We start from the raw sequence: 7491 nt of genomic DNA, 5'->3' as shown, positions 1-7491 counted from the left end.
CCTAACTTTTTTATCCCACAGAAAGGGGTCTTCAGAATCTGGCCATCTTTGGACTACTCTAGCCCTATGGTATACCCTTGATATTCCTAAACTCTAGGGCAGGGGAGTGGGTAGGTAGGTAGTAAGAGTGAGTTTCCACTGGAAATGGTGAGGGTTGTCCTGTGTTTGATTTTCCTCCAGCCTTCAAACCCCTTTCGAAGGTGCCACCTCTCTAATTGCAAGAGAAGGTCCTGGTCTCTCAATGAATGTCTATCCACCAAGGTTTCCCAGGGAGGTGGGTGACTGTGGGCTGATTACACCATCAGTGAACCCAGAAGCCACTCACGGGTTTGTAAAAGACTTTAATTGGCTTTTGTCTCCAGAACGCTCTGTCCATGCCTGGGCTCTAGGGTTCCTGGACTTGGATCTCCAGTTTGAGGGTTCACACCAGACAGAGAATGTGCAAGCAGATGCTAGATCTCCCACATAAGGCGGAGAATCTCCCTGGCAAGGGAGCCCAGGGGCTGGCGCCTCCCTCTTGCCAAAAGCATGCAGAGGGTCACAATGCTGTTCTTTTCCATGGGGAACACCAGGACTTGCTCGTCCCCACCGGTGGACTGTGGGCTGCAGGCAAGTGGGCCTAGGAGTCACTGCAGTGGCGCTGAGGAATGGGGACCCGGCACTGGAGCTGACAGTGTGGAATGGTCAAACAGTGGGTTGCGCACCTCCATCTCCCCTGTCTGTGAAGACACTGGGTCAAGCTCCTGGCAGCAAGTCCTGAGACAAGATGAGAGGAAGAAGCCCCAGCAGAAACCCCCCTCCATGCCCCCGGGGCACTCACCGGCGCCAGGCCTGGGCACTCATACACAGTGAAGTCGCCATCTTCATTCTCCTCGTCGGAGGAAACTGACTCCAGTTCCTTTGGAGGTTCCTTATGCCTAGTGGGAGCAAAATAGCTGGGTCCTCTGTGCACTCTCCAAGGGACAGGGGCCCAGATACAGGTGCTCAATGTATTGTTGCCCTGGGTAGGGGCAGTGGGCTGGGGTGCAGGGGCAGGGAGTAAGAAAGAGGTTTTGAGCAGGTAGGGAAGGATGGCCAGGTGAGGTATGGGTGGGGCGGAGGTACAGGGGAAAAGTGGCCACTTCAGACCAGGGCGCTCACCGCTCCAGGCACAGCATCTGCTGTCTCTGATGCTGATAATGATACATCTCAGCGCTGTGTGCCAGCCGCTGATCCCCAGGCTGTGGAAGGGACGAAATCTTAAGCACATGTTGGGGTGCACAGAATAAAAGCGTGCCTGTGGGGGTGGAGCTACGCACCGAGATTCTTGGTGTTGAAGGTGAAGTGGGCCCCTTGGCTGTGGCAGCGTAGTCAGCCTTCTGAGTCAGGCGGATCTCTCGCTGAAGCCTGAGGGAGTTTGAGGTTGAGAGTGTTGTTATGGAGCTGAAGGTGGTCAGATCCTACCCACCCACCAGCTGGCGTCCGAAGCTCACCTACACCAGCAGAGGGCTGCCACAGCCAGGGCTGCTATGCTCGCCAAGCAGAAAGCCAGGATCAGCACTGTGGGAGAGAGGGGTGATTCAAGGTGCCTGAGAGCCTCAGTCTACCTCCCCTGGGCCCTCGGTGCCTCCTCCTTCCACCCACCACATGCCTATACTTTGTTGCCAACCTGGACCTACCAAGGGTGAGGCCATTCCCATGGCTTCCCTGGGGCTCCAGCGGGGACATCTGCACAGGTCCAGAGGATGTCGGGGAGCTCAAGGAGTTATAGGGTGTGGGTGATGAGGTTCCGTGACTAGAGGGGAGGCCAGGCTCCGGTCCTTGACCCCACTGTGAGAATCCCAGGGTAGCTGCTAAGGTCAGGCATACATGTAGTCAGCAGGGCTTGGCCTTTGGTGGAAACAGGATCAAGGTAGTGTGCATGGGGTGGGCGTGGGGATGGGGGTTCCTTACCAGGTTCCAGGAGCTTCTGCGAAGCCTCAAGCAAGGGCTGTGCCGTTAGCCTTGAGTGTCCAGCCTCCTTCTCCTTCAGGGCCAGTTCCTGGGCCAGAGAATCGATCTCCTCTTCCAGTCTGGGCTGGGACAGGCCCTCCCCTGAGGAGTGTAATGAGCCAACATATACAGAGGCCCCAGACCCTTGACAATACCTGCAGCAAGCAGCCTCCCCGAGATGGAGGGACCCATCCAAAGTTTCACTATCTTGGTTTCCATGGTGACAACTGAGAGTGCTTCTTTGAGTCAGAGGTGGGGGAGGGCGAGGGAGGAGGTAGGGAAGAGGAGAAAAGTGTGGAGGAAGGCTGGGGTGTGTGCAGAGACCCACAAGAGGATACAGGGATGGAATCCCTCATCCTAACTAGTGTGCACAAAGAGGTGGCCAGAGCACTGGAAGTCAATATGCAGCCTACCTCACCCACCCCCAGGCACCTTCTCTGTCTAAGAGAAAGGAAATCCTGAAGGAATTGAGCAATGTCAAAGTCTACCTGAACATCTAGGCTGCTCCCAGGCTGTCAGAAAAGAAGTTTCCTGCAGGGGATGGGGTGGACCCTTACTGGTTCTTCTTTAATACCCCACAGTCCAAAGAGAAGCTCCTAAGCTCAGTGCACTGTGGCATGGTGCATGGCCTTTAATCCCAGCACTTGGGAGGCAGAAGCAGGTAGATTTCTGAGTTCAAGGCTAGCCTGGTCTACAGAGTGAGTTCCAGGACAGCCAGGGCTATACAGAGAAACCCTGTCTCAAAAACAAACAAACAAACAAAAAACAAAACCAAAAATAAAAGCTCCCACACGGGGCTCCATCTTTGGCCTTCTCTCAGGGCCCCTCTTTACCCCTCTCCCCACACGGGGCTCCATCTTTGGCCTTCTCCCAGGGCCCCTCTTTACCCCTCTTCCCACATGGGGCTCCATCTTTGGCCTTCTCCCAGGGCCCCTCTTTACCCCTCTTCCCACATGGGGCTCCATCTTTGGGCTTCTCTCAGGGCCCCTCTTTACCCCTCTTCCCATACGGGGCTCCATCTTTGGCCTTCTCTCAGGGTCCCTCTTTATCCCTCTTCCCAGGAAACCTGGTTGGTCACATCCCCAGCACCCCTCAGGTAAAGCCCTCAGCACTCCTGAAGCATCTGGATACACTGAAGGAGAGTGGCCACCTCCCAACATGCTAGGGGGCGGGGAGGACAGGATAAGTGAGCAAGAGAGAAGAGCAGGTTGCCTAGAGGGTGCAAGAGTAGACAGCTGGAAGGGCTTCAGGAGATCTGTCATGGTCCAAGCCTAACAGTCTGACCCTTCTACCTGAGGGGTCATCCTGAGGTCATCCCCTACCCTGGAAGACCCAGCTGCCATAGGCCTCAGCCTAGTTCCAACACTGGGTCAGCACCATGACTCTGGTCTTGGATCTGAGCATTCCATGATGCTCAGAGGTATGGGTAGCCTCTATCACAAGGCTTTAAGATCCTTAGGTATGGACCCATGGGGTAGGGAAGAGAGGGAGGAAACACCTCACGCATCCATTTTCCCTGACCCTATCTATACTCTGCCATACCAGAAGATTGGTGCTTCCTTGGCACACAGAACCCTCGCTGGTCTTCCTGGAAGGACTGAAGGCATGGTCCACAGGCATGTGCCCCTGGTGGGCATTTTGCCCGCCTCTTCAGCGCACAATCCAGGCTTCCAGGACAGGTGGTAGCATCTGAGGAAAAAGCAGAGGCAGGGCCCATCATAGCCCATTTGGCTGACCTACAACCTCCTACTGCACCAGCTCTGCTTAGAAACCCCTCGTTCCACTGGCCAGGCCTAACTCTAACCATTGTTCTGGGCAGGCCCTGGTTTCCTATTGTCATGTCTTAGAGTCAGTCCCAAGTCTTATGGAAACTATCCTGCCCCACCCACTCCCCACAGTCTTGCTCCCAGGCCTAAGCCTTATGCTTAAAGGATAAACCAACCCTAACTGTCCAGTCAGCTCTCCAGAGAAGAAGGTCCCCAAGGCTCACTTTTGACCTTTGCGTGGCTTAGAGTGAGCCAGGACCTTTCATCCAGATTGCTACTGAGCTCTGCTCTCTCTCTGGGTCTGGGGGAGCAAAGGATGCTGGGTAGACATTTCTCCTTAACATTGGGGCTCCTCTCTAGGCCCCCATCACATAATCCTATAACCCTAGAGTTAGTCTGGCAGCCCACAGAACAAATGCTCAGTCTAGAAGGCAGTGGCTGTCTCTGCCTAGCCTTTGTCTTCAGGGCACTGGAGTTTGGGAGACCTAAGGTGGCACTGGCTTAGATACAATAAGGGCATTGAAAGGCCTAGGCTGATCAGTGTTGGGGATGCCAGTCTAGGTCATGGTTCTGAGTCACTTTTTGTCACTCGGGGCCCAGAGCACAATGTTCTCTTATACCTGCCAATCAGTCCTATCCTGACTACAGCTACATAGAGCAGTGAGTTTTATGCCTTCGTTTCTCCTATGGGATATATAAGTTCAGTTGCTTCAAAAGTAAGGAAGAGTCCCAGCCTGGGACTCTGGTCCCTGTCTCGGGAAGCCAGCAGAGGCAAGGGAATACCCAGCAGGACCATCAGCTCTGCCTGTGTCTCTGGCCAACCAGTTCCTTCCACTCCATACTGCAGGCGACGCTGTAGGGCCCCATGGGATGTGTTAACCATGTCCTTCTACAGACTTTGGCTTAGTTTCATCTATAATCTGACACTCTACATCTCCTGCAAAGAAGTTCCAGAAGCTCTGGTGGCACACTGAATCCCAGGCTAGGCACCTTCTATCCACCATAGATTGTCAGCAGTCTGAGCTTTGAGAACGTTAAAAAGCATGTGTCAGGAGGCTTACATGGACTCCACCCGCCGGGTAGAGGTATATTGGTGTATACTAGAGGTGTGGTTTTGGGCTGTGGAGCTTCCCTAGCCCACCAGCCTATTGTTTAATCTTGGGTAGAAAGACCCCTCCAGCCTGAGTCCCAGGAACAACGGCAGCTGGAGAGTAACTGGTTTCTAACCATGCTAGGCTACCAGCCCTTCCTGGGCACTCGGTGTGATAAGGGGACACTCAGCATGGGGCCATGCCAGATCTCTGCATTCAGCTATAGAGGACAATGAGCAGAGGCCAGCACATGCCCAGAGGCTTCAGTACTGTGCCTTAGTCCCACCCCTGAGGAGGATCCACCAGGGAAGCAGGCTACTTAGCACCTCTGGCAAGGCCCAGTCTGGCCCTCCACCCTCCTCAAGAGTCTCTTCCAGTCATATCAACCTCCAGTCCAGTTCCTGGGTCGCTTGCCCAGAAAGAGGTCTGCCCAGCTTTTAAGGTCCCACATCAAGACCAATCTTTTTAGAGTCCTAGTTGTGCCACATACCAGTCACCTCTCCATGCCCTCAGTTTCCTCATCTGTAAGCTGGGCTCAAAGCAGCTCCCAAACATAGTTCTAGAAGAACTCAGTGAACATATGGGCACCCTCTCCCACTTCACTCCCCTTGGGGAGATACAATTTGGATCCTGTGGCTTCAGGACCCACCTGTCAAGAATGCTCTCCCAGAGGCAGGCAGTGGTGGTGTATGCCTTTAATCCCAGCACTTGGGAGTCAGAGGCAGGCGGATTTCTGAGTTCGAGGCCAGCCTGGTCTACAGAGTGAGTTCCAGGACAGCCAGGGCTACACAGAGAAACCCTGTCTCGGAAGAAAATAAAAATAAGAATGTCCTCCCAGTCAGGGAGTCACACTCTTCTAAAGTTCAATACTCAGGCCTCAGACCAGAAGACAGGGTGGTGCATGCCCTCCAGGGCAGGGGATGGGGGCAGCTTGACCCCACTAAGTTGGAACAAGACCCTAGGCCTGGAATCCTTAGACTTTGCCATGGGAACCTCTCTACACACACACACACACACACACACACACACACACACACACACACTCACTTGAGACAGGGCTGACAAGCGAGGCCCGCAGACACTAGGACAAACCTGCCAACTGGAAGCCCCAGAGACACAGAAACAAAGACACAGGATCCCCTTGAAGGGCCACCAGGAACCAGATGGCTGCAGACCCAGAAAGACGTCCGTCCGGAGACACACACCAGACTGACTCAGGGACCCAGAGACAAAGACCAAAAGCGCGTGAAATCTACATTCACCTCCAAGGACCTGAGAGAAGATTCATCTAGCATGGCCCTCAACGGGCCTGACCTGTTTACCCAATCCATTCCCAGAGGACCGGGCCGGCCTGGCCTGTGGCCCTGGGTAAGGCCAGGGCGGTGGCAGGGAAGACCAGGGCGGCGCCGGGTGGCAGGATTCCCCCGCCCGGCAATCCCAGCCCTGGAGCACCCCACAGCCTGCGCCCAGAGCGCTCGCTCACCCGGGCGGCGGGCGGTGGCTCCATTCAGGGCCGCTCCCAGGATGAGGCCGGAGAGCAGCAGCCGCAGCAGCCGCAGGTGCCGCGAGGAAGGCGGAGGGACGGGCGTCGCCATGCTTCAGCGCCACCACCCGGGCAGCATGGCACCCCACGGCCCCGGGCTCGGTACCCACTCCGGGAACCGCGACCGGAGAAGCCGGGAAGCGAGAGGGGCGGAGGAGGAAGAGGAAAAGAGGAGGCGGCGGCGCTGACGTTGCGGCAATGGATCCGGAATGGGATGGAGGCGCGGCGGCCAGAGAAAAGTGTTGGGAGTGCGCCTGCGCGCTCCACATGCGGGGGCGGAACATCTCCTCTAGTCTGAAACCCTTCCCTCTGCATGGTGTTGGGGGTCCCCTTTCTTCAGGCCTCTGAGTGCTTCCGCCCCTCTAGCCTCTACAACAGGATTACCCAAGAATCTAGCTTGGGATTGACTAACAACGGTGGGCGTCCCCAGGATGCGCGCCTTCTTCTTATGAGTCCGACTGCCAAACCCTCACCTCTCACCCTGTTAGAATGGAGGACCTTAGACTAGGGGAACACCAGGGACAAATCTTGGCTATGTAGACTAGGCTGACTGTTGCAGGTTTGCAAAATGTATTCCACAAAGGATAAAAAGGTGTATAGAACTCAGAGACGCACCCGGGCTTTCTAAAGCCACGAAGAAAAGCAAACACAGCAGGCTCACAAGATCAAGTCAGGCTCGTTCCCGAATGGTGCCACCAGGGGGCAAAAGTAATTTGACATTGTTGTTGACAGTCGTCTGGGAGCTGTCCAAGGTGGTGATGGTCCCAGGTAATGGCTTTCAGCTCCCTTGAGTCACACAACAAGGAACATCCATGGTGCCTCATGATTACCATTCATGTACACTGTGAGCACACTCCACCCCCGCCAGAGACCTCCCCCTGGTTGAGTCAAGAAGGCAATGTTGAAGCTCAGGGTGGTGGTTCATGCCTTTAATCCCATCACTCAAGATGCAGAAGTAGGCAGATCTCTGTGAGTTTGAGAACAGTTGGTCTACATATCAAGTTCCAGGACAGTCATGAATGTGTAGTGAGGCCCTGTCTTAAAAATAAAAAACAGAGCCGGGCGGTGGTGGCGCACGCCTTTAATCCCAGCACTTGGGAGGCAGAGGCAGGCAGATTTC

At 55.1% G+C, this 7491-nt stretch overlaps 1 protein-coding gene across 2 annotated transcripts; it reads right to left on the bottom strand.

Moving 5' to 3' along the window:
• Window positions 1-321: 321 nt before the first annotated feature.
• Window positions 322-6622, bottom strand: Npdc1 (neural proliferation, differentiation and control 1). 2 transcript variants are annotated; one of them, XM_031369343.1, is made up of 9 exons: window positions 6312-6622; window positions 3514-3660; window positions 1933-2073; window positions 1659-1832; window positions 1473-1539; window positions 1299-1386; window positions 1141-1220; window positions 821-917; window positions 322-719 (listed from the first exon to the last, which is right to left on the bottom strand). In XM_031369343.1, exons 1-9 carry the CDS (start codon window positions 6421-6423, stop codon window positions 627-629), a joined length of 999 nt encoding a protein of 332 aa, XP_031225203.1. In that variant the 5' UTR covers window positions 6424-6622; the 3' UTR covers window positions 322-626. The 2 variants fall into 2 exon arrangements, with proteins under 2 accessions (XP_031225203.1, XP_031225204.1); XM_031369344.1 differs by having other exon boundaries at window positions 1659-1829; window positions 6312-6608.
• Window positions 6623-7491: the final 869 nt, after the last annotated feature.

Source organism: Mastomys coucha, unplaced genomic scaffold (assembly GCF_008632895.1).
Source record: "Mastomys coucha isolate ucsf_1 unplaced genomic scaffold, UCSF_Mcou_1 pScaffold15, whole genome shotgun sequence".
NCBI classification, from domain to species: domain Eukaryota; kingdom Metazoa; phylum Chordata; class Mammalia; order Rodentia; family Muridae; genus Mastomys; species Mastomys coucha.
The sequence above is the reverse complement of the archived record's forward strand: the minus strand, read 5'-3'. Positions and strand labels throughout refer to the sequence as shown.

What these genes read in the sequence shown, in the direction of transcription:
- Npdc1 (XM_031369343.1), bottom strand. Translation starts at nt 6,423, where the DNA reads ATGGCGACGCCCGTCCCTCCGCCTTCCTCGCGGCACCTGCGGCTGCTG. An exon ending in AGCCACCGCCCGCCGCCCGG is followed by an intron (nt 3,661 to 6,311) that starts GTGAGCGAGCGC and finishes CTTTTTCCTCAG; the next exon opens with ATGCTACCACCTGTCCTGGA. An exon ending in CTTCAACACCAAGAATCTCG is followed by an intron (nt 1,221 to 1,298) that starts GTGCGTAGCTCC and finishes TCCCTTCCACAG; the next exon opens with CCTGGGGATCAGCGGCTGGC.